A 26,704-nucleotide genomic window follows, 5' to 3' on the forward strand; every position below is an offset into this window, starting at 1 on the left:
AAAAATTTTACTTCACACCGTAAAACAGAATGAAAAAAACCCGAAAAAGCAAATTGCCCTGTACTTCACGTAATAATGCGCAGGACTAGTTTTATGCCCTCGTGTGGGGCAAAGAACCCAACACCATTTAAACATGCACCCGGGGCCTTAATGTAAAGAAAGAGACGCTCAGGGGATGATTTAGGAAGCAAGGCTGAGAATGATGGGGAAGAAAAAAAAAAAAAACTCGCTGCTTTTTCGATATAAAAATATCTTTAATATAAAAATCCACTTCTCTTTAGAAACGATTGGAGAATCTTTTATTTTCGAAAATTCAAAGCTCGTCTTTACTTTTTTTTTTTTTTTGGTTCTTTTTTTCGGAGCTGGGGACCGAACCCAGGGCCTTGCACCTCCTAGGCAAGCGCTCTACCACTGAGCTAAATCCCCAACCCCTCGTCTTTACTTTTTCTCCTTATCCATGCCCTGCTCTTGGGATCCACTGGGGAGGACACCGGGCACAACTCAGCTTTGGCAGCCATGCCCATCTCTGCCGTTTGCACTGATTTTAGAAAATGCAAAGCAACCCCTCTGGATTTAAAAAAAACATTTCAACTAAGCCCACGAAATACACATTATATACGTAGAATTTATGTAATTAAATATAACTATATAATGTATATAATCATTTGTATAATTAAATTTAACTTTTATATCTTTGCAAAATAAGTGGCTGGAGGAAAAATCCATTTTACAAAAAAATCTCCCCTCTGGATTTAAAATAACGTTTCAATTAAGCGCACAGAGTACATATTATGTATGTCTGGATTTATATAGAGGTAAACTAAATTTAACTTTTTAGTCTTTGCAATATAATTATAATAATTTATATTATTTTTGATATAATTTAATTTTAATCTTTGCACAAGCGCTTTGTAAAAAAGTGTGAGGATTTTTTCCGGGACCCCCCTACTCTGTACTCACGACTGGCACACAAGCGCAGTAGATTCCTTGCAAAACATGTTACAGGAGGTGCACACTCACGAACGTTACACAAGGCGCACACTTGCATGTATCACACAGGGTACACACTCACACATGTCACACAAGTCGCACACTCACGTCACACAAGGCGCGCACTCACACGTGTCACACAAGGTTCTAGGGTGTTAGTTCGACTTCTACACAGAGGCGGAGACTTTATATCCCCTTTGCACAAGCACACAGGACGGAAATTGGTGACGTCACTTATTCAGGGTTTGGGGCCCGGAACCCCCTCAGAAGTGAGTTTGCATGCGGGGAGCTATCTGTGTGGAACCGGAAGGCGGGGTGGAGGAGTCAGTGAGCTTGGTGGGTGTGGCCAGCTGCAGCTCCTCGAGCTTCTTGATGTAATCGTCACGCAGGGCCAGGAGCTCATTATATCGCTGCTCCATGGGGTGGGGCTGCTGGGGAGAATCACAGACACGGGTCGCCATGTTTGATGGTAGCCATGTTTTATGGTGGCCATGTTGTTTTATGGGAGCCGTGTTTGATGCTAGCTATCCATCCGCCCACTGCCTTCAGATGAAGCCCCTAAGGACTGACACATGCATCTTCTTTCCTTACACACCGTGTGCATACACGGTGGGGAAACAGCCACCGTCCTAAAACACACAGCGCATTGAGTGCTGCCCGGACATGGAGTGTACATAGTTCTTCTGCGCATGCGCATTGCATCTTTAAGGATTTATCAGCCCAGACCCAGTCTCAGATTTGACTTATCAATGACACAAAAAATTCGCTAACCACAGGTATACGCTGCTATCTTCTAGAACTTTTTCTTTTCTTTTGAGAGAGGGTCTCATGCAGGCCTCAGATTGACCACGTGCACAGAGTGGCATCGAACTCCTGACTCTCCTATCCTTCGCCTCCTAATCGTTAGACATGTACCACTGCACCACACTGCTCGGGAAACAAGTAATCGCGTGAGAGGGTCGTCTTCGCACTCACCTGCTGCCGGATCCTGGGGTTCCACCGGATGTAGTAATTCACCCACAGTTCCAGGTGGCGCACGCTGGTGACCGGGTAGATCACGCGGTTGCTCTCCCTTGCGTAGAACGGGTTTGTGAATTCGTCTTTGTTGCTGTTGATCAGCGACCACACAGACACCGTCCTTTCTGCGAGTCTCTGTGCCGGGAGAGAGCGGGAAAAAACATCGCTGATGAGACAGCTCCATGGTTAGAGCACTGAACTATACCTGGTTTCCGATTCATTTTCTGTTCGTGGGAAATATTTGAACCAGGGCTAGAGGAATAGCTCAGTGGTTACTAATAAATTTTAAAATTCCTATAAAATCAATAAAATTCTGAGAGATTAAATTTTAAAATCCCCCCTCACGTCGCTTTCCACGGAGCTTCACATGGGAGAACCTGTGCACTTTAAAAATCACTATTTGTGGAGCGCAAAAGCTTCATGAACTTCCCTAACCTTCTATGTCAGCAGCTGTGCTCTGCTCACCTGTCCCTCCCGTGCCATCTCATGAACTTCCCTACCCTCCTAACGACAGTAGCTGTGCTCTGCTCACCTGCCTCTCCCGTGCCGCCTCACAGTTTAGTAAGAAAGTCCCGAACCGGCAGCTGTACAGGTGATCCAAGATGGCAACCAGGAAGCACTCGTTGAACTCGAAAGCTGTGGGGAACTGGATCGGAAACACGCAAGTGAGAAGGACATGGGAAATCAAACTCGCATGTACACCATGAGCGTCATTACATTAAGAGAAACACACAGACACGCATGCTCACCATGGCTGGAAAGGACATGTGCATCCGCAGCACTGCAACCCTAGTTACTCATGGTGAATATGTAAATATCATGTAAATGTGGGCTGTTCCCTGAGAATATGTAAAAATTATACAAATATGGGTGATTCACTATGAGTATGTAAACATTATGTAGATGTGGGAGATACATGTATGCAAATATTACGTAAATGTGGGTTATTCACTGTGAATATATAAATATATAAATGTTGGTTATTCACTGCGAATATGTAAATATTCTGCAGATGTGAATTATTCACTGTTAATATGTAAATATATACATGTGGGTTAAGGGTGAGTATGCAAATATTATGCAAATGTAGGTTATTCACTGCAAATATGTAAATATTATACATATGTGGGTTATTCGGGCGAGAGCATGCAAATATTATGTAAATATCAGTTATTCACAGAAAATATGTAAATATGGATGATTCACTGTGCATATGTTAATATTATGCAAATGAAGGCTACTAGCAGTGAATATGTAAATATGCAAATTATAGGCCATCAGCATAGACCCAGGAGGATTTGTTTTTGGTTCGGTTAGTTCCTGTGTATTTTATGAGACGGACGTGCATGCATGTCAGGTCCAGGAATAAAGAAGAACCAGTGGCCACGTTGACTTTTTAAAATGTTGTGGGTCAGCAGACATGAAGTAAAATAACATAGTGATATAAGGTCAAAGGTCACGTATAATAATGCAGTGACATAAGTTCACATATGATGCAAAGTAACATAGTGATATGTCACATGTGACGTGAAATAACGCAGTGCTAATTAAAGAAATAATATCCTATGTACCCATTGCTCGGATTCAATGCGTGTTCATTCCTGGTCACGCACGCGCCTCTTTATTTATTTATGCACTGCTGTGTTCTGCACACGAACCCCAGATGTTATGGCGCTATGTAAACAAGTAACATATGACAGCCCCGTATGTCCTCACCTGCTTCGTCATCTGCCACACGCAGTCGATGAACTGCAGGAAAATCGGGGAGCGGTCGGCGTCCGCGTGGTTCTTGTCACCATGGCCAATTCTCTGAAATAAATGGGTGAGGAAAATTTAAAGGCTGGAGAGGTGGCTCAGTCGTCAGTTTTGGGATTAAAGGCCAACACCGCCTTGCTCCGCAACCTCTCACGCAGCATGGAAACTAATTCTTTTTAAAATCCCGACTGGTTCAGTGGTTAGAGCACCGCTTGGAAGTTACTATTTACACTGGGCTGGCTTAGAACTCATTGAGATCCATCAGTTTCTGCCTGAGCACTGGGCCGGAGGGGTGGCCCAATGGTTAGAACATTGAAAGGGCGGCACTTTTTGCGTGTACTCACAGATGCAAACTTGTGTCCGAAGCTGATCCACTCCTTCTGCACCAGGATCTCAAAGCCCTCGATGCTGCGGTAGAAGCCATCGAGCATCAGCATGGCCAGCGTGGTCAGTTGAGCCGTCCGGTCCCAGCCGTCACTGCAGTGCACGAGCACTGAACTCAGCCCCGATGCCACCTTGTCTGCGACCCGGATGGCACCAGTGAGGAGAAGCTGGTGGGGAAAGACATGCAAGGTGTGTGCATAACTTCACGCACGTGTGTACACCATGGTGCATGTGTGCACATTTGTACACAACTTCACATACCTGTGCATACTGTGGTGCATGTGTGTGCACATTTGTACCTAACTTTACACACGTGTGCATACCATGGTGCATGTGTGCATATTTGTATACAACTTCACACACATGTGCACAATGCGTTGTTTGTGTGCATATTTGTACGTAACTTCACACACGTGTGCATACTGTGCTGCATGTGTGCACATTCATACACTTCACGCACATGTGCATACTGTGCTGCATGTGTGCATATTTGTACATAACTTCACCCACATGCGCATACCATGGTGCATGTGTGGACTCTTTTGTTGTATGTGAACCGTGTGACACATATGAAAGGTCATCTTTTCACATAAATCCCAGAGACAAACGATTAAGGAAGAAAGTTGGGGGATCCACACACGGCAGGCAGGTATGTGCAGTGGTCAGCGCTCCTGAGAGGCCTCCCTGCCGTTCTGTCTGCAGGTCTGACCTGAGGCACCTCTGAGAGGAGTCACTGACTTCCTGGGTCACTGCAGCCCAGTTTAGCAAAGCTCGGGTCCCAGTGCGTGCTTACAACAAAAAGGCGACTATTTTGGAAAATATTATATTATATATTATATATCACATATCCTGTGCTTTCCGATTATATCCCTGCGATATTATTATTATTATTTATTTATTTATTTTTTTAAATCACATCCCTGAAAACAAGACAGGTACTACTGTTGCCGATGATGGGAAGAAGCGCTCAGGAGCCCAAAAAGCATATAATAGAAAATATATAATATAATATAATACAAGGAGCCCAGGCATATTATTATTACTTATTATTTATTAATTGTTATTCTTATTTATTATTACTATTATTAACTATTTATTATTATTATTGCTCATTATTCAATAAATTGGCGAATCCTAAATAAACCCACATGAGACTTATTTACCACTAATGAGACTGGAAGACACATTTCTACAGGCTCTAAAAATAAGACATAATAATATATAATAATAATATAATAACAATAATACATAATATCTAAAAATAAGATACAATGATGGTGTGGAATCTTCAATTCAGGCCCATCAATTATAAGAAACGTAAAGCTGTTGAATGTAGAATCTTCCGCTATAGCCTCTCCCAGGACTCAAAACTTTTAAATATTTAAGGGAAAATATCACCTCCAAAATATATATTATACTGTATTATTTTTATTATTATTACATATTATCACTTTTATTATCATTTACTATTATTCTCATCATTATTTATTATTATTTTTATTACTATTATTTACTATTATTATTATTACTATTCATTATTCAATAAATCGGTGAATCCTAAATAAACCCACATGAGACTTATTTACCACCGATGAGACTGGAAGACACATCTCTACAGGCTCTAAAAGTAAGACATAATAATATATAATAATAATATATTTAACATCACCTCCGAAATAGTTACCATTCTATACCTTTAAGGTATACTTACCTTGATGTGCTCTAACCAATGGGTGGACTCCAAGCTGGACAGCCAATGAGCTTCCTCCACGTGGGGGTACACGATGTCCCTCACCCTCCGTAAGGATTCCCGCATCACGTGGATGTTGTGGATGTCCAGGAAGGAGAGCTCCGCGTGTGGGTACGCGTCCTCGCCCTCGTAGCCGCCTCCGGTCGCCTGGGAGATGACAAGGTTACAGTCACATGGGTTTTCTGGTTCATCCGTCACTCACTGAGCCACACCGTCTCATTTTAAAATTTTCAAAATTTTATCTCTAACCTCTAAAAAAATTAAAATTTTAAAAAAATTTAGAAAAAATAGTTAATGTGAAAAAATTTTTAAAAATTTAGAAAAATTATGTGAAAATTTTTAAAAATTTAAAAAAATAGTTAATGTAAATTAAATGTAAATTACTCAAAAAAAAATCAAGATCCGTGTCTATGATCATAAAATATATACGTGGACCCGCTCATGCTCATTTCCTACTCACACTCATTTCCAAACTCTTATTTTCACACTCATTTCCTCCTCACACTCATTTTCACACTCACACTCATTTCCTATTCACACTAATTTTCACGCTCACACTCATTTTCACACTCACACCCATTTCCTACTCAAACTCATTTTCACACTCATTTCCTACTCACTCATTTCACACTCAAACTCATTTTCACGCTCACACTCATTTTCACACCATCCTATACAATGGCCATTTACGAGTGCAAATGTGTACAAAGGAATCTTTGGATAAAATGATAGATTTCAGGTTAAATGGCAGCAGCTTCCCACAATTCCCTGAGGAGGCCCCACTGCATTACAGGACAGGGGTGGGCGTGCAGGATGGCTTGGGCTCCAGGGACTGTGTTTTGCATGTGGTGACTGACAGTTGTAGATGACCGCATCAGTATTTTATCGTTCATTTATTCTTTTATTTATTCTTCCATCTGCCCATTGCTGGGATTCGAACCAATGAGACTTCGAAAATAATGACACGAAAATTCAAAATAAATCCGTGTGTCATGGCTAACATGGCAGTTCCTACTTGAGGTTCACGGGCCACGCTCACCTTGTTGGCCACCGCATTGACTCCGGGTCGTGCGTCGTAAATTGTGAGCTTCGAGGTCTGCTTATTGGTTTCCCGGATGATGTCCAGGTATCTCTCGTCATCTCTGCTTCTCTTTCCGCCCACACCGACCAGAGGCTGACTGCACCGCATGATCGCCGCCCTGTTCTCTGGGTGGATCCACGACAGCACCTGCAGCGGGTCAGACAGTTCAGTCTGTGGAGAGTCTCTACAAGGGCTGAGGGGGTGGCCCAGTGGTTAGAGCATGGGCTATCCTCTCAGAGGTCCCGAGTTCAAATACCAGCAACCACATGGTGGCTCACAACTATCTGTGATGGGATCTGATGCCCTCTTCTGGTGTGTCTGAAGACAGCTACAGTGTCCTCATATACATTAAATATATACATTAAATAAGTAAACTTATATATAATAAATAAATAAAAATTCTTTGCTCTTCCTCAATGCAACGTAGGAGGAAGAAGACGCAAAGGCAGCGAAGAGAAAAACAGTCTGCTTTCCTGATGTGGCTCATCCTTAGACACTGTCTGCAATTGGCTGGGAAGCCCAGTGAGTGGTGCTGAGCTTCTCAGTTTCCCAAAGCAAATAAAAAAAAATTAAAAATTTAAAAATGTTTGTCATACCTTTTACTTTCAGAATATACATTCATTCATTCATTCATTCATTCATTCATTCATTGAGCAGGTTTCGAATGGGCCGAGGGTTTGCAGAAAACCCTGTGCGCACACACGTCCTCCAAATCCCGTCTCCTCTTTGCAGCTTGGCTTAATCAACGTCAAGCGAGATCCTGCACCACACTGGGTGTTGCACCACGGTGCAGATGGCAACCACTGTCCTGTCCTTCCTTCCTCCATCACCAAGGTGGGCTGTGAACTGTGACAGGATCTCAGGAAGAGCAGTCAGTGCTCTAACTACTGTGCCATCTCTCCAGTCCCTGACCGAAGCTTTTTTTTTTTGTCGGAGCTAAGGACCGAACCCAGGGCCTTGTGCTTGCTAGGCAAGCACTCTACCACTGAGCTAAATCCCCAACCCGCTTTTTTTTTTTTTTTTTAAAAGATTTATTTATTTATTCATTTTATGTATAGGATTGTTCTCTTTTCATGCACGCCAAAAGAGGGCGTCGGATTCCATGAAACACGGTTGTGAGCCACTAAGCAGTTGTGGGGAACTGAACTCGGGACCTCAGGAAGCGCATAGCCAGTGCTCTAACCACTGAGCCATCTCAGTACTCTAACCGCTAAGGTATCATCTGAGGGAACTGGGACATGGTACTCACGGGAATCCGGTTTCTGGACCTAAAGGTTGCAACTCTTCTGAGGTCATCATCGGACGCACGGTAGGGGACGACCAGGAGGGCGGGGTAGGTGTCACAGAGCTCGTAGCGCTGATTGATGAAACTTATCCGCCAATGGTGATCGGGGAGGCCCTGCGGGGCAGAGAGAGGCCTGGAGTCGGCAGGAAGTGACTCAGTGTGTGCAGTGTCCAGGGTGTGATTTCCTTCTGCCATGACAGGCGCATGTGTGTGTGAGCACAGCGTGATTGGCAGCCTGGCTGTTTACAATGAGGATGTCAATCAAGGATGTCAATCAAGAATCCAGACAACATGAGTACTAACCACAGCATGATTAGCAGCCTGGCTATTCACGATGAGGATGCCAATCAATCAAGGATGTCAATCAACAATCCAGACAACACAAGTGCTGACCTCAGCATGATCGACAGACTAGCTATTCACGATGGGGATGTCAATCATGGATGTTAATGATTGGCAGCATGGCTAATTACTATGAGGATGTCAATCAATCAAGGATGTCAATGATTGGCAGCCTAGCTATTTACCAACAATTTGCATTTAATAACAATATTAATGATTTATTTATTATTTCCTGTTGCATGTTTGCGACTCAACGCACACCACACGATTGCGTTCACCGACTCACCTGCCTTCTGTACTCTTCAACCGGGTTGTAAATCGCCCATCCATCCACTTTAAACTTCTCCTCGTTCACGAATGCAAACAACGGCTAGGAGAGGCCAGAGACAGGAGATTCAATTCCATGTGGTCCATGACAGTCTATAAATTATTCTCTAGTGTATATAAATCATTTATGCTTTAATTTTTCACATTTTTCACAAATAAATTTATGTTTTAATTTTTCACAAATAGATTCCATAGATTCATTAACTGTGAAATTGCAACTCACACTGAAAGTCACAACAAAAAACAAGTGTGGAAAATTAAGACAAGTCTCACGTTAACTTCCGTCTTCAGGAATCATTACTTTTAAAACTTTGATTTTCCTATGGCTACGAAAGTCACCTTTGTGCTTTTTTTCCCCAAAATAACGGTACACACACACACACACACACACACACACACACACCATACACATACATACATACATATAGGTATATGGGCTTAGCAGGTTGCACTTATGTGTGTGACAAATAATGTGGCCTGATCCTAGTAACGTAGAAAATATTTATATAGATTTTTAAAATCTATAGAATCTATTTGATGGGCTGGGTTTGGAGCCAATTCTTCCAAAAGCTTCCTTCGGTGTCACTACGGGGCAGGAAGTGCTCATGAACCCCTCCTAAAAACCGATAAAGCCACACACCCCAAAAACCCTCTAACTTCCTCATTAAAATGAGAACCACAACCACCTACTATAGCAAAAAACCCAAAACGCCACAGAGAGAGAAAATGGAGGGTGGTTTTGGGGTGCGACCCTTCTTCCTCAGTCTGTTCACCCTGCTGACATTTTGGGATGCAGCTCCTTTGGGAGGGTTCAACCCCAGCGCCGGCTTCCATTCAGCCCTGGGTTTAGGACACAGCTCCTTTGGGAGTGCTCAACCCCAAAGCTGGCTTCCATTCAGCCCTGAGTTTGATCCTCAGTGCCACACCAACTATACGCTGACCCCTACACTGCAGAGGTGGAAGCATGAGGATTGGAAATTCCAAGTCATCCTTGGCTAAATGGTGAATTCTAGGCCAGCCTTAGCTACTTTGAGACCATTATATATTTATATATTATTATATTATGTTATAATATTAATATATTATACATATAATTGATATTTATATGTTTATTATAGATTTTTTTTATAGATTTTTCAATAGCAATTTCTTTCCCTTGTCCTCCTACTCGTGGGTGTTGATCTCTACATGTGTTGAGAGCTGGGGGTGAGAGGATGTCTGCCATGCTGGGGACATGTGTCTTTCGCTCAGGAGGTCGGGTGATGATAGGACCGTGAGTTTTGGGTTAGCCTGGGCAAATGTAGTTCTAGAGAAGATGTTGCAGGCCACGCCAATGCTCAGGCGAGTCCGAAACATTACCAGGTTGTAAGCCAGGGGGAAGGCGTGTCTGGTGAGGACGTCAAAGATGTCCCTCCTGCTGTGTCCTTCCTGCTTCAGAGCGAACCTCAGGTTCCTCAGGTCCTAGAGGTGAAGAAGAAGGCAGGGCTGAGTCTTCGGGGATAAACATGAGAATCAGCAATGTGTAAATTAGCAAACAAACAACAACAACAAAAATAAATAATAAATGAATTAATAAAAAATAAATAGTAAGTAATAAAAATAACGAATGATAAATAATAAAAATAAATATTAAATAATAATGAAAAATAAAAAATAAAAAAAACCTTTCAATTAAGTGGCAAACATGAAAATTACCAAAAAAAAAAAAAAAACCTTTACATGGAAAATAGCAGGGGGTGGGGATTTAGCTCAGTGGTAGAGTGCTTGCCTAGCAAGCTCAAGGCCCTGGGTTCGGTCCCCAGCTCCGGAAAAAAAAAAAAAAGAAAAGAAAAATAGCAAAAAATACAAACAAACAAACAAAAAAAACCCAACAAAAAAAACCTTTTCAATAAAGTGAGAAGATTCACCTATGTACAAGGGTAAATTACTTTAAACTATATTTCTATATGCTATCTTGACATAAAATATTTGAAGGAGAGGCAGATACAGAACCATCGTAGCTTGTTCTCTGCCCACCTCTATGTGCACTGCTTTGCACGAAGTTCTTAGTTATTAAATAGCCATCATATACCACCTCACAACGCTATCCGCTACCAAACATAATCTTGTCGTTGCAACACGCAAATGCCCACCCCCTAAATGGTTGGCTTATTTATTTATTTATTTTATTCTCACACAAGGGATAAACTTTTACTGGCGATTTTATGTTCAGAGGGTTCTATATAAACCTCATTAATGTCTTCCACGTTGGATATCATTTTAACCCTCAGGAGCTGTGAATTAATGGTCAGAACTGGATCTTAATGGCGGGTCTTAAATAGGCAAGAAAGACTTTTAAATGACATAGGGTCCTCAAACATCTGTTTGCATTAAACATAGGATTCTACCTTATTTTTAAGAATGTTTATAGGTTGTGTGGGAGTTTCTCACTTCCTGCTATTCTTACACACGACAACATCCATACTTTGCACGGATGATTTCTGTCTACCAATGGTGACCATGGTGGCCCTGTCAAACATAGGGGTGAAGAAGAAAGGATAGAATATAATATAGTATATAATATATAATATATAATATAGTACATATAATATAGAATATCAGAATATAGTTTATAATATGTATGATATATAATACAATATATGTAATATAGAATATATAGAACATATTAAAAACACTATGTTTGACAATGTAGTAAACATTAACTGATATAGAGAATATAAATAAATAAATATAAATGTAAATTTTCCTATGGATGGGGCGGCAGGTTCCTTACTGGTACAACAGTCACTTCCATGTTGCCAACCTGTGAGCTATACTGTCTCCAGTGTTTAACGTGACTTTTCCCGTAAACCATTTGACACGAAACACAAAGACCCTTCGTCAATGTAAATATGAGTACATCTAGTTATGAAAACTATACACATCTAGGCAAGTCTCGCATCACTTTGATTGGCAGCAGGAGAACACGTAGCAGATGCCTTCCGTGACCCTTCTGTGACCCTAAAACATCTGCTATATGGACAAGTGTGTTCTGAAATAAGCATGATGAGTCGTGTACTGCCAAGATGTCTGACGGGCGAGCTAACTGTGCTGTTTGCACAATGGTTAGCGTCCTCCCATTTGGAGTGTGGCTTGGGCACTCATGGCACCATAGCAGCCAAGCTCCCTGACCCTTCCCAGAGGCTTCTATGTTGTGTCCGAGAAGTTTGCGACTGGTTTTCCCACTCACCATCCCAAATTTTATATATGTGTGTGTGTGTGTGTGTGTGTGTGTGTGTGTTGTGTGTGTATAAAATTATTATTATTTTTATTATATTTTAGCCACTGCCACTCCCAAATAAACTATTAAGCCACTGCCTCACCAACCCAAATAATATATATATAATATCTCAGCCACTGCCACTGGAATGTTTGCTGTAGTAAGGATGCACCCTGTTCACAGAGGGCAAAATCTCCTATATGTCTCCTTCCTTGCGTCGCACGAGGGTGTCAAGGTGGTGACGTGCAGGACATAAAGACCCATAAAGACACCCTGACCACCAAGCTACCGTGATTATGGTGCCCTGACAGTCTGGGGAGGAGGAGGAGGAGAACGAAATGAAGGTTTACAAAATGTTATCTATACATTCTCTAAACATGTATATGTCTCTTTTCCACCCCAGCCAGCTCATGGGTTGACTTGTCTCTGACAAAGTCTCTCTCCCAACTATGAGTCCACAACTTTACATTATTAATAAGAGATTCTGATGATTTGAAACCATAGATAACTCTCTACCTATAGATGATTATCGTTCAATGCTAATATATACAATGCTAATGTATATAATGCTAATGTATATTTTTCTTTGTGTAAGAATGTATTGAATCCCTTACTTTGCAGGTGATATCAAGGCCGTAGGAATTCTCTCCCCGACTCGTCACGCCTCCCATTTTCTCTATTCTCGATATCACGCCTAGGGGGACGTCAAGAATCGGAGCCAAGTCCTGTAGTGAATAAAAAATCACAAAACTCAGTATTTCTGTCAATGTAATGGGCACATCAAAGATGTGTAAAAATAACCATCAGCTTTCAAGGTATCTTTCCTTGCGTTGGTGCATTCGCCACTTCAGGGTGGAAGGGTTTGAGTATTAAAATAGGCAAATAGATCATCCCCAAAATGTGCGCTAACCACTGTACTCTAACCACCTCTCCTTTATTCTGAGGAAGCATCTGTGTAGCTCGGTAAACATCTCTAAGTTGTTTGTTTATCTGTGCGGCTGGTTAAGAACCACTGTCCTGCAACAATGTGCGCTAACCACTGTACTGTCCTGTACTAATGTGTGCTAACCACTGTACTCTAACCATCTCTCTCATGATCTACTCACCGTCTCCAGACTTCTCAGGTAGAGACGGTAATTGGTGATGTAAAGTCGTCCCTTGACGGGGCCGCTGAAGGGACAAATGTAGATGACTTCCTTGTCTGAGAAGATAAGAAAAGTGCCCTAAAATAAGGGAAATGGACACCGAGATACACGACAGAGTGACTAACCACTAGGCTGGGTGTTACAGTCGACAACCACCAACCATGCATCACTAACCACTAGGCTAGCAACCACCAACCACACGTGACCAACCACTAGGCTACAGAGGTCATTTCCTTACACTGAGGACACTTCCTTACACTGAGCTCTTGCTCACTCACTCACTTTGGTGCACAGGTAGCCTGCTGAGCAGCACACTCTCGAAGAACTCTATGGTCAGGAAAGGTGTGTGGCCCCAGGCACAGAAGCTCCTTACCAGTGATGGCTGATTCCCCTGGGAGGCGAGGCCCAGTCTTGCTCATATCCTGATGGACTCCATCTTGAGACACCTGCAAGTGAAAGGGGCATGGGATGGAGGTGGCTGGCTTCACACCCGAGTGTGAGGGCTGACAACAGAGTATAAACAAAGCTTGGGGTGAGTGTTTGCAAAAGCGAATGTCATTTTACAAATATTCTATTTAAATCTTTCCTAAATAAAATAAAAGATAATTAAATAAAAACAAGGTTGGGTGATCAATAAAATCATGGGATGAGCAATAAAAAAATCGATAAAATAAAAAATAAAAAAATAAAATCGTAAAATAAAAAATAAAATAAATAAAATAAAAATAAATGAAATAAAAATAAAATAAATAAAAAATCAATAAAATAAAAAATAAATAAAATCGCATCTCCATCGCCTCATGCTGTATGAATGCGCAATGAAATTCACGGTTCCACGTGACCCAGATGACCATGTAACACAAATACTGGGAGAGAGAGAGACCTGGGAGAGAGAGAGACGTGGAAAGATTCAGAGAAGCATGAAAAACACAAACACAAACTCACCTTCCTCATGGACTCACGCTCCACGGGGTGTGCATCACAGTCAGAGGCTGACGAGGATGCCATCCTGGAACCTAAGGGAAACACAAAATTCTCCATGAACCAAACGTGTACCACGATTTTAGACACATGACATCAGAGAGTTAATTATTATATTATATTATTTATTATTGTTTGTTATTTATTATCAACTTGCATCACTATTTCAGGCATGCGACATCCAAGAGTTATTATTATATTGTCAAAGAGTTATTATTAAATTATATTATTAATCTATTATTTATTGCTTACTATGTTATTATATTTCTATATCATCGAAAAGCTATTATATTATTATATCATCAAAAAGTTATTATTATATTACTTATTACTTATTGTTTATTATTTATTATTATATCACCAGAGTCATTATATCATTATACTGTCAGAGTTATTATTATATTACTAAATTATATTATTTATTATTTATCATTTATTATTCATTACTTATTGTTTATTATTTATCATTATATCATCAAAGAGTTAATTATTTCACGAGAACACACAGCACTTGATGTCGCAGGCCCTGCTTGTATCCCGTGGCCAACACAGCAAACAGCACAAACATCTGGCCAGATGTGCACAGGCGGGAAATGTCCATAAGAGAAAGGTGTTTGAGGCCACTACATAGTCCATAGGTAACAGTCATGATAATTAATTAATAACGTATAGGTTAGGGTACTCCATAATCTATATAGGTCACGGTCACGGCCATTACTGCACAATCTATAGGTTACAGTCACGGCAATTGCTGCATAACCTATAGGTCAGGGCACTCCATAATCTATATAGGTCACGGTCACGGCCATTACTGCACAATCTATAGGTTACAGTCACGGCAATTACTGCATAATCTATAGGTCAGGGCACTCCATAATCTATATGTCACAGTCGCGGCCATTGCTGCATAATCTATAGGTTACAATCACAGCAATTACTGCACAACCTATAGGTCAGGGCACTCCATAATCTATAGGTTACAGTTAAGGCAATTGCTGCATAACCTATAGGTCAGGGCACTCCATAATCTATATAGGTCACGGTCACGGCCATTACTGCATAATCTATAGGTTACAGTCACGGCAATTACTGCATAATCTATAGGTCAGGGTACTCCATAATCTATATGTCACAGTTGTGGCCATTGCTGTATAATCTATAAGTTATGGTCACCGCAATTATTGTGTAAACTATAGGTCAGGGCACTCCATAATCTACAGGTCACAGTCGCAACGATCCTTCCATAATGTAAAGGTCACAGTCGCGACAATTTCTCTGTAATCTATAGGTGACAGTTACAGCAATCGCTCCAAGGCTATGCATTTCACTCTGGTTTATATTAATATTAAATATTTAATATTTATATATTAAATGGCAGATCCCGCAGAAGACATCGGATTATTCTAGAAAAATTGTATGCACGGAGCTCGAGTTGCCATCTTAAAGAAAACAAACAAATAAACAAAAACCCTGTAATGTTTACCATGTACAACATGAATGAAATTTCTACGCCATTTAATGTATAGGCAATGTATAGGCATTGAAGTAGAACTATGGAAGGAGAATTATATCACTCATATAATTATATATTACATATTGTATAATTATTATATATTTACTCAGGTAAATGATATATACATGCAATATATAGACAATATATAGGCATTGAAGCAGAACTATGGAAGAATTATATCACTCATATAATTATATAATATATAATATATTATATACGTACAACAGGCATGAAATTTCTACACCACTTAATGGAAAGATAGTGTATACACAATGTACAGGCACTGAAGCTGAACTTTGAAAGGAGTTATATAATATATATTATAATTATATCATATCCCTCACACAATTCCCCTTTGAGAATTATTTTCCGCATTAAGGAATTTAACGAGAAGCAGATTTGACTGACATCCAATTCGTAGAAATTATTTAGGATTTTCTAGTCCTCACTGAACGCAACACTGTCTGAAGCGCTGAGAGGAGAACCTCTCAGCCCTCCCGCCAACCCTTTGATTACTTATTTATTTTTCATTATTTGTTATAATTTGTTACCATATATTTATTATCATATATTTATTATTCATTTGTTTATCACTTATTTATTATTTATTTACTGTTTGTTATTTGTTATTATTATTTATTGTTCTGATTTTTCAGATAAAAGCAATGAGCCGCCCATGTAAGCAGCTTGTAAGCATGTAAGCACCATGTAAGCACCGTACGCATGGGCTGGACCAATGGAGCCTCCGCAGGGTGAGCGTCTGGGACTCAGATTTGTTTTGTTTTGTTTTTTAATGTGCGAGTTTGACCGGAATAAGAACTAAAACGTTGGCTCCTCTACCTGTAAACGTGACGTTGGGTTTTTTGTTTTATGTTCGACACACCCTATATCAACTCCACCCCTTATATCAAATATATATAATAATATATGTCAAATATCACATCACATCGTATTTATGCCTTGATGATGTGCTTCCTTGTCTTCCTGGTGCACGCATAGGCCAGGAGCTATAGGTGCGCCATAGGCCACGTTTAAGGAACACATGGCATCTCTGATGACTGGAGAGAGATAAGTTAGGACTTTAACATAAAGAGACCAATTCGTATATAATGAGAGCAATTATAACCCCAAAGAACAAATAGCTGCTTTTGCACACGTCGCAAACCTGCTGCACCGCTGCCAGTCTCCACGTCCTCCGCACACGGAGGCACACGGAGGCTCCCAAAACCTCGCTGTGACCCTGAGAAATGGCGTCAACTCCTCTGTCATCGAATCTGAGGAATGCTCAGATCCTTCCCAGTGCATGTGAGGAATAAAAAGCCCGGTAGTAAAGTGGGCGGTTCCTTTGGGGTGGGTGAGTCCAACATGGCCTGAACTTCGGTAAAACTTCTGGGTCAGTACTGAGGGTGGACACTTCACAGTGACCCTAAATGACCTGTGATAAGAGGGATCCAGGCCTGACGGATGCCGGGAAACCCCCAGAGACCTGACTTGTGACGTCAGTTTTGTCCTTAAGTTGCCTGAAGCCTGTGTCCAGTCAGCCTTTCCCGCGCCTCAGTTTCCCCATTGAGGAAACCACTGAACTACCCTGTCAATGCCCGGTCATTTGCAAAAGGCTCTGATTGCACTGTGGCTAAGATGGATCTGGTTTGTAAACCAGCTGCAACCAGCTTGCCTCGTGTCCCTCACGTGTCCATCAAACCCATAATGTATATTTTTCACGAGCCCATAATGTATATTTTTCACACGAGAGTGGCTTTATTTCTTGCTAATTTTACTAAAATTAGTTTTCACTTCCTGAGCTCCAAAGACAGTGCAGTTCACCCAACAGAGCTTCTTACTGACCATGCACACTTTCGGTCGGGTCTATTTACACACCCAAACTCAGGAAACGCCTCTGCGGGCTTGGCCTCGGACTGACAACTTGACCTCTGCTGCGCCACGCACTGGGCAACCTCAGACAAGGAAGCAAAGCACACGCAATGCAGGGTCAGGCTTGGCCTCCGACTGATTCTTGACCTCTGCTGCGCCACTCACTGGGCAACCTCACGCAGGGAAGCACAGCGCACGCAATGCGGGGTCAGGCTCGGCCTCCGACTGATACTTGACCTCTGCTGCGCCACGCACTGAGAAACCTCACGCAGGGAAGCAAAGCGCACGCAATGGTGAAAAGCAGAGCAGAGCGAGCCCACAAGGAGTCGCCTGCCTACAGCTACCGGGCCTTCTTCCCACTTCTCCCATCCGGGTCCCCGCAACGCCAGGGCCACTGAAAAAGAGAACCCACCTGAGACTCCGGGAGCCGCTGGTGCCAACGCGCTCGCCACGCCCCCGTCACGATCGCCGCGCCCCCGCCACGAACGCCGAGCCCCCGCCACGATCGCCCCGCCCCCGCCACGCTCGTCGCGTCCCCGACACGCTCCTCCCGGCCCCCGAGACGCTAGCCACGCTCGCCCCGCCCCCGACACGCTGGCCACGCCCCTGACACATTCGCCCTGCCTCTGAGCCCTTCAGGACTGCAGGCTACCATTGCCCTCCCTGCTCTCGGTTCTGATTGGCAGGACCCGTGCTGGATGACGTAATAACCTCTTTCAGCGCTTCACCCGGGAAGCTGCTGGGAAACCTCCAGGGCAGCGTCCGTCCGGAGCGTAGAGGCCTCTGGGAATTGTAGTTTAGGCACACGGTGACCTCAGTAGGCCACCCCTAAGGCTTTTGGGAAAGTCCGTTGGCCGCGTCCGGAGCGCAGAGGCCTCTGGGAATTGTAGTTTCACAACGAGGTGCTGGGAACGGGTCGGGCAGAAAGGCAAGGGGCTCCGGACATCGGTGTACAAAAGGGAGAAACGTCGAGGGGAAAACTATTCCAGATTAAAATAAAGGGGTCAAAATGTCTTCTGGTTTGTGAGGTTTGGGTCAGGTGACCCTGGAAACAGGAAGTGGAAACCGGAAGCCGGGAGCGGGTGAGAATTTAAGAAGAGAGTTTAAATTTCACAAAGTGATGAAAGGTTTCGCGGAGCCTACTAATGTTTGAAAAAATATTTGTTTAGCAAATTGAACTTGGGTAACCTGTATTTGAAAACCCTACCACCAGCCAATGCAAGGAACTTAGACCAATGCCTGATTTCAAGTCCTACTTCGTTCTCCTCCTGGAAGCCTGTTGGGAAACGCCACCCACCCACCTACACAGCCTGGTCGATCCGGATGTAGCTTCTGTTATTTGGCGTCGATTGCACATGGCCTTAGCGCTGAAGGAATCAGTCACAGGCATTGGTTTTACTGTTTTCTTAAAAGCAAGGCATAAAAATAGTGCACGGGCTAAAAATTGCACCCCTAAGTTTAAACCCAAAGCATTGAGGCACAGGTTCAGTTGAAAACATCAATGTCCATATTATAGAATATATAGAATACAATACACAGCGCAGAGTCCGTATTGTAGAATATGTTGTACGCTTTTCCCGAATGAAGGATGGATGCAGGAGTGCCTAGTGCACCATGAATGGTGTCACCCCTGGGGCACATGATCCCGAGTAGCACAAGAAAGAAAGCTGTGGTGATCTAGCCAGGAAAACACTGTTGCTTCACGGCCTCTAAGTCACTTCCTGTCTCTGGGTTCCTTTTCTGACTTCCTGCCTTGGCTTTCTTCAGCCCTGTGCCATGATCTACGAGTGTGTGCTAAATAAATAATTAAATGCTTTTTTTGAGTTGCTTTGGTGTTTTTTTATTTCCACAGAAAACCAAAGCAGGACAATGGATGATGCTCCGAACATGGTTCCATCTAACAGAATCGAGATACAAAACGTATATATATATATTTATATTTATTTATTTATATATTTCTATTATTTGTATTATTTGTATATATTTATATTTGTATTTATATTTTTATATATACATATATTTACACATATTTATATATTTACATATTTATACAATGTGTTTATATATATTTTTAATATTTATTTATGTATTATATATTTGTATATATTTATATTATTTATATATTTGTATTTGTATTTATATTATTTATATATTATATAGAAATATATTTATACATATATTTATATATTTACATATTTATATAATATATTTATACATTTTATATATAGTTTTATATATTTGTATTTATATTATTTATATATTTATATTTGTATTTATGTTTATTTTGTTCATATATATTATATTTATATTTAAATATATATTTATACAGATATTTATATATTTACATATTTATATGATATATTTATTTATATTTATTTTTATATATTATATATTTATATATTTATATTTACATTATATATATTTATATTTGTATTTATATTTATACTTATATTATTTATATATATCATATATATATTATATTGGAAATGTCCAGAATGGGAAATCTATAGAAGCAGAAGGCAGATGAGTGGTTGCCAAGAGCTGGAGGGTGAGGGGTAACTACTGAGTGGGTGCAGGGTGTCCTTCTGGGTGACAGTACTGTTTTACACCCGAGTGGGCGTGTTTGTAGTGCGGTGCCATATTTGTTGTAAATAACACCAAATCGCATACATTTAAACGGTTCATCCTATGCTATGTGGATTCACCTCTCTTTAAAATGAGTCCTCAGTGCACATAGGACTCCAAGTGTTCCATTCTGCAACCTTCCATTAGCCTTTCCCCCTTTGTGATGAGAGCTACAGCGATGGCCGCTGGGAGAGAAAGACGAGTATATACATATACACACACATACAGTCCAACTAGGATAGAGCTGCACACTAACTAGCTTCCTGGGAGTGGCTGGATGTTGCAGTAAAATTAAAAGAGCTTGTACATCCTGATCCCATGAGTTCCCATTTCACATGAATCTGCACATTCTTTCTGTTTCTCTGTCAGCTGTCCCCATGGACAGTTGTTACCACACCTGTTACCATGGATTGTGATAGCATGGCCCCACACCACACTATCTCTAAGCATTCTGTAGCCTAGCACAGCTTCCTTTCACAGACTCTGCTCACACTCCCAACACCCAGTGCAATCATTACTTAGCAAACTGGAACCCAACAACCAGATTTATGTGTTCCATGCTCAATGTACAATACATTCACACAATTAACTTACAGACAATTGATAAGGATATAAACTGTCCACCTAGTAAAGATATAGTTTATTCATCTAGGCATACAAATCGTGTACATATCCATCCCTTAAGAATAGTCATACCAACCTGTAAACATGCAGAGAGAATCTTAACATTTGCCTCCATGTTCTCTTAGATGCTCCCTCCTCTCACTCCTGTCTCCTCCTCCTCTAAAACTTTTCTCCCACCCATCCTTCCTTCTCATCCCATGACAGGCTTCGATCTATTCTGTAACTGCCTTCATCTGCATAATGACATCAACCTATATTTCACCCTTTCTGTCTAATTGAAAAAAAAGAAAAAACATTTCTTTCAAATATAAGCGGAGCACAATTATTCTCATTTTGTAATTTAAAAGCATAAAATATACCTAACACCTAGTCCTACATTTTATCAGTTAAACAGAACATTTAGTTATCTATTCCAGCTTAAGAAAGGCTTAATATCTATGTTATATCCTGGCTAGCTTGAATACTCTCTGATAACTATTCAACTTAATATGTATTTTCAAGGTTAAGCAGCCTGAGTAGGCTATGAGACTATAATTAGTCTCCAACCCCATCAGAAACCTGTGAATGACCAAATATCTAAAAACATAGGAAGCCTAGCACGACTTGCAGAAATGAAAAAGGTTGTAGAGACAAATCTCCACTAGCACAGTCTTCTGCTAGATACATGTGAGCACAAGTCTTCAGCCTTCTGGTCTAGGATCAACTGACAGACCCTTGAAATGCCGAAATCTTGAAGGCCTGATAATTCTGGCTTGGCAAAGTCTATCAGTCAACTATTATGCATGTGTTCCTTTTTGGACAGTTTTAGTCTGTAGATGAAATAAGCAGTTTCTGCCCAGGGGCTACCTAGCCACAAAGTACTACCTCACCTAAAGGTAGAGATGCTCAACTTCTTCATTAAATCCACCAAAGGAGAACTGTTAGGAGCAGATGTGTCTCAACAAAAGTAAATAACTTTAAATGTCATATTTTGAGGATTTCTCATGTTTTTGAAAACCATCTATTTATATAAAGTAATTTGGACTGTTGTCCATTAACTATCCCAATCTATTATTTTGAAAGCACTCTATCAATGAACTTAGAGCCATAAATTTGCTATTTGGCCCTTAATTCACATGTTTAATCAATTCAGAAATTTGGCATGGCTTCAATAGAAGGGTCCAAATCTTGTATTTTTAAAATTTTGTAAACAATAAATTCTATACCAAAGTAAAGATATGATTTTACTCTAGTTATCAAATGAGTTTATGGCTTTAAAAATCCATCTAGCTAATTGCTCCTTGTTAAATTATGACCATTTCTAAATTCCTCATAGAAACAAACTTAGAATAACCACTTTCAGCCCCACCCAAATCCAGGGAATCAGGGCAATGACACATCAATAACTTCTTCAAGTTGTACTTGGGCATTGATACATCCTTGGGCAGGGGGTGGTGGTGGTGGTAGGGAATTGGAGCAGATGTTGTAGCTGGATGTGTCTTTCTTGATTGGACCCAGCTGAAAGTCCTAGAGATCAGGAATCCAAGCAGGTATGTTCTCCAAAATATAATTCTCAAGACAAATGTTTAGAATTGAGATATCTTTTTGTATGATTCTCTTGAATTTAGTTCTCCAAGCAGTCTCCCTCTATCAAACCTAATCCATATGACTCTGAAATGTGTCCAGAGCCTAATTAATTACCCTTTTAAAAACACAACAACAAAACCTTTCTCCCAAAATATCGTGTTTCTTAGTCTGAAACCAGAAAAGTTTGTATCTTGTAGTCTCTCCCAGAGCAATAATATAACCAAAAAATTCAAAGTCACACCCATTATGAAGACTAAACAATTTTAAAAAAGAAGTAAGCTAAACAATAGGGTATGAGCCTACTTAGGCTTTTCTAGTCTGTCCTTTCAGGAAATGAACCCAAAATTCCCGTGGAGCCCACTTTATGAGAACCTGAGCTTCCTGTTGTGGTAAATATCAAAAATAACCATGAACCCTCGCTAGCTGGCATCATCGAGCCATATAACCTTAGTGGGATAATTTATAAAACAAATTAAACACCTTCTATCAATTCTAATACGAATAAGAAGCAACTTATCGAGCCAGCATTTTAGCCTAAAATACATTGATCTGTCAAGCTCTCTACCTGGAGCCTCAGATTTTATTTATTATTAACTTCCATAATATATGTCTGTATTCTATTTTTTAACACCATATTAGCTTATAAATATCACAAGTCTCAACTTAGATTCAGGGACTAATTTTCCCTAAGTTCCGAACTATGGGTGAAAATCCCCAAGTGATTCAGTTAAACTCTAATGTCTTCTAAAAACAAACTTAATCTCCTTTCAATGACACCTGTCATTAAGAAGTAGGCAGCTTGTCTAACTAGGATTTTCACCCAAAATTCCTGTGGATCCCATATTAGAAAGAATATGAGTATCTTGTAAAACTTATCAGTGTCACTAATCAACATCTGCTAAGGAAGCAGGCAGCGTCCATTTTTTAGTTCTTTGTTGCTAGGAGCAGCTCAGACAACCTAGAGTCTGTGAGCAGACCCCCTTCTATTCCTTTGTTTGAGGATTCTGTGTTTGGGTCATCACGTGACTCAACATGGTTCCATCACCCTCTTACTTAGAAAATAAAACTTTCAACTCTCAGGGTAATAATCTTAACTTACTGGTGGATTCTTGCCCAACATGTTTGATCAACACCTGTTGCAGTATATATAATAGAGGCATTTCTTTTATCCCGCACTAGTGCCAGCACCATAGGACAACATGGCATCTGTGGGATATTTTCATTTCTTTCAACAAAGCATCTCCTTCCCACATCACACTGCCAATGGCTACTCTCTGATCCCAGCAACAATCTCTCTACCCACCTCGTTCCCATGGCAGGTTGCCACCGTGCCAGACATACACATCCCGATTCCATGGCTGGCCCAGAGTATCCTTCCACCACACAATCTCTTGAACTCAATTAAATCGTGAAAGAACACATCATACAATAACCTCTGATTCAATTGATATGATATTATTGGCTCATGTAGACATACAAAATCCTGCACACATTCATCCCTTAAGAATAGTCATTACAACCTATAAATATGCAGAGAGAAATCTTAACTTTGGCTGCTTTGTTCTCTCTGCTGCTCCCTCCTCTCGCTCCCATCTCCTCCTCCTCCTCTAAAACTGTACTCCAGCCCATGCTTCCTTCTCGTCCAATGACAGGCTTCGTTCTATCCTGTACCTGCCTTCACCTGCATAATGACATTAAGCTACAATTGGAGGTGCAGAAAAAAGGAAATTCAGTAAAGTTACATTCTTGTTTTTGTGAAGGACTCTTTATAAAAATAATAAAAGTTCTATTTTTTACACTGTGTTCTGATCATAGTTTCCCATCCCAAAGCTCCTCCTAGAGCCTTCTCACACACTCATTTCATCTCCAGTTTGCCATCAGGTTTTGTTTATATACCCATTTTAGACTCCTTAGGAGAAAAAAAATTTCCTCTTATTGTGGTTGTCAATTGGAAGTGACCCTTGTTCTAGGAATTTAAGACTTGTTTCTCTTTTACCCTATTAGAGTTTTGTTGACCTGTTGCATGCCATTGGTTTTTTAAAAAAAATAATGTAGCAAACACATGTGTGCACACAAAGGGGCTGTTGGCTAATTTTGAAGAAAGTACATTGAAAAGCTTCCTTAATAAAGCAAAGTTGAAACCAATCTAACACAAAGGGGTCATTATCATGAATTAGGATTGCTTGTGTATATAGAAATATTTTTCTGTGTTTTTCTTTTTTCTTTTATGGAGAAATTCAGCTGGTCAAGTTGGTGTACATCATTAATCCCAGTACTTCTCTTTTAAGAGATTTTTCTTCTTATTTATATAAGAGCTCTAATTGGAAGATCATACTAAATTTATGAATTACCTTATGTTTGTTTCATTCTTTCCTCCTTCCTTCTTCCTTGGATTAATCTAAAAAATGATCAAATTTGTAATGTAAGCTTAAGTAACCTTTAGCTCATATTATTGGAGAGTCAGAAGAACTTCCCAACCAAAAAGTAGAATAAACAATAAAAACAGTCAACAGTTCCTCTGCCTATAGGTGATACAGGAAAATACAAAAAAAGGTAATACTGTGATGCAGGGGAAATTTAGAGCCACCTTCCTTTCAATTTAACAGTCTTCTACCTTCCATTTATAGAGCATAAGAAATTTTCCAGGAACTCAGACTCTTAATTCAGAACATTAAAGTGTTCTCCCAATCTTATTTATTGTACCTTTGCTTCTAAGACCTTGGCCCAAACAAATCTTTTATCTCCATTTGAGTCCTTGTGCTGTCTCCCAGACACTGACTTTCAAGCTTCTAAGGCAATGAAGGGGTACTAAATTCCTAATTAAACACGCTGTCCTCTCAGCTCTCATTCTTTCACAAAGAAAGGGAGTACTGAGTAAAAGACCCTGCAGGAGTAAAGGAAACAGACACACCTGCTGCCAGGAAGAAGAAATAAAGGCGAGCGCTTTTGCTGCTTGCATCCCCGTGTCAACTGTCCTGCAGTAAAGGCTGTTGAGAAGAATCCAACCGTGTTGCGTCTTCCTTGCCAGCCGAGGTGAGCGTGACACTTCATAACTGTTTTTATATCATCTTGGACTATTTTGCAACTAATAAAAGATTATAGAATGACAATGAGTGCCTATAGAAATTATCAACAATAAAATGCTAAGGGTTAAGAACAGTACATGGACAACTGTATATGGTTGTGATTCTAGAACATTCTATATCTGTGTCAACAAACATGATTACAAGTTTATGTGTGAAAATTTTGGCTATGTCAAATTTGGGGTAATTTTAATTTTCCTCCTTATGTTTTTGTTGATTTTCATAATTTTTATTTATTATTATGTTACCATCATCATTAGTGTAATCATCAATTATCCTTATGATGATACTGAAATTTGGTCATAGGGTCTTGCACACGATGGGCAAGTACTACTACTACTAAGCTATCCTCTAGCCCGATTTTCTAAGTTTTAAATAAATATTTTTTCTTGAAGAGTTGAAATTTCTTTTGTCATCATGTCTGGCTTTGGTTTTGTTTTGACACAGTGTCTTGATAAGTAACCCAGACCAACCTTGAACACTCTATGGAGCTTAGACTGACATCAACACTCAACGTCTTCCTGCTTCAGCTTCCCAACCACTGAGATTGTTGGCATATGTTACTAAACCCACTTCATTTTTTTTTTTACTTTTTCAACTCAGGAAGTCTATATTTATTTTTAAAGGTAACATTTTTTAAGTATAAGTGGTATAATCTTTGTTTCTTTTTTTCAGTAAGAAATCTGGAGTCCTAGACATGATTTTTTTTTTTTAGCCAAGAGGGCTAGAGAATGATAGAGCGTATTTACAAATACATATTGATGAGGAAAGAACTGAAGATTATTAAAATACAAAATATAATCATGGTTCTAGATATTAAGCAATCCTCTCTCTCTCTCTCTCTCTCTCTCTCTCTCTCTCTCTCTCTCTCGCTGTGTGAGCGTGTGTGTGTGTGTGTGTGTGTGTGTGTGTGTGTGTGTGTGTGTGTGTGTGTGTGTGTGTGTGGTGTTTGCCACAGCATGTGTGTACATTTCAGGAAACAACCTGTGCGAGTTGGTTCTCTCCTTCCAACACTTGGGTTCTCAGGTTGGAACTCAGGTCATCAAGCAAGGCAGTAAGCACCTCTATCCACTGAGCAATCCTATCACCCCTACATCAAGGCATG

At 40.5% G+C, this 26,704-nt stretch overlaps 1 protein-coding gene across 2 annotated transcripts; it reads right to left on the reverse strand.

Moving 5' to 3' along the window:
• Positions 1-616: 616 nt before the first annotated feature.
• Positions 617-18,205, reverse strand: Mtm1 (myotubularin 1). 2 transcript variants are annotated; one of them, XM_032908696.1, is made up of 15 exons: positions 18,114-18,205; positions 14,281-14,351; positions 13,709-13,781; positions 13,297-13,391; positions 12,805-12,915; positions 10,291-10,392; positions 8,891-8,974; positions 8,227-8,376; positions 6,936-7,124; positions 5,858-6,043; positions 4,107-4,313; positions 3,724-3,816; positions 2,540-2,653; positions 1,966-2,142; positions 617-1,418 (listed from the first exon to the last, which is right to left on the reverse strand). In XM_032908696.1, the coding sequence occupies exons 2-15, from the start codon at positions 14,341-14,343 to the stop codon at positions 1,254-1,256; spliced, it is 1,809 nt and encodes a 602-aa protein (XP_032764587.1). In that variant the 5' UTR covers positions 14,344-14,351; positions 18,114-18,205; the 3' UTR covers positions 617-1,253. The 2 variants fall into 2 exon arrangements, with proteins under 2 accessions (XP_032764587.1, XP_032764588.1); XM_032908697.1 differs by having other exon boundaries at positions 617-1,421; positions 18,114-18,204.
• Between the last annotated feature and the right edge of the window lie 8,499 nt (positions 18,206-26,704).

This window comes from Rattus rattus, chromosome 7 (genome assembly GCF_011064425.1).
Source record: "Rattus rattus isolate New Zealand chromosome 7, Rrattus_CSIRO_v1, whole genome shotgun sequence".
NCBI classification, from domain to species: Eukaryota; Metazoa; Chordata; class Mammalia; order Rodentia; family Muridae; genus Rattus; species Rattus rattus.

What these genes read in the sequence shown, in the direction of transcription:
- Mtm1 (XM_032908697.1), bottom strand. Translation starts at nt 14,343, where the DNA reads ATGGCATCCTCGTCAGCCTCTGACTGTGATGCACACCCCGTGGAGCGT. An exon ending in AGGCGGCACGGGAGAGGCAG is followed by an intron (nt 2,143 to 2,539) that starts GTGAGCAGAGCA and finishes CTCCCGGCACAG; the next exon opens with AGACTCGCAGAAAGGACGGT. An exon ending in ACCCCAGGATCCGGCAGCAG is followed by an intron (nt 1,422 to 1,965) that starts GTGAGTGCGAAG and finishes GATTCTCCCCAG; the next exon opens with CAGCCCCACCCCATGGAGCA.